Genomic DNA, 205 nt, shown 5'->3' with positions numbered 1-205 from the left:
AGACAGCACGCCTGCTGAGGTCCTGCCTCCCACCAGGCTGCTCCCAAAAGGTGAGCGACCCTCTTCCCAGTCCTCTCAATACCTGAGCACTGGTGTCTGGGTTGTACAGGTCTCCTGGCTTCTGTCCCCGCTGGTCCAGGCTGTAGTACTTACCGTGGCTCCCCTGGCCAACAGGGGGGGTGTGGGCGGGGTGGGGGGCATTTGG

At 63.4% G+C, this 205-nt stretch overlaps 1 protein-coding gene across 1 annotated transcript in view; it reads right to left on the bottom strand.

Annotated features, from left to right (window-relative positions):
- Positions 1-82: 82 nt before the first annotated feature.
- Positions 83-205, bottom strand: part of R3HDM2 (R3H domain containing 2) — a gene marked incomplete at its 3' end in the record, with an annotated part of 20,180 nt that continues 20,057 nt past the window's right edge. Inside the window, exon 19 of the mRNA XM_009870573.1 lies at positions 83-176. Within this exon, the coding sequence (XP_009868875.1) occupies positions 83-176 (94 nt within the window). The remainder of the gene's footprint in view (positions 177-205) is intronic.

Source organism: Apaloderma vittatum, unplaced genomic scaffold, assembly GCF_000703405.1.
Source record: "Apaloderma vittatum isolate BGI_N311 unplaced genomic scaffold, ASM70340v1 scaffold26575, whole genome shotgun sequence".
In the NCBI taxonomy this organism is placed as follows: Eukaryota; Metazoa; Chordata; class Aves; order Trogoniformes; family Trogonidae; genus Apaloderma; species Apaloderma vittatum.
Note: the sequence above shows the minus strand (reverse complement) of the source record. Positions and strands in the feature narration are given on the sequence as shown.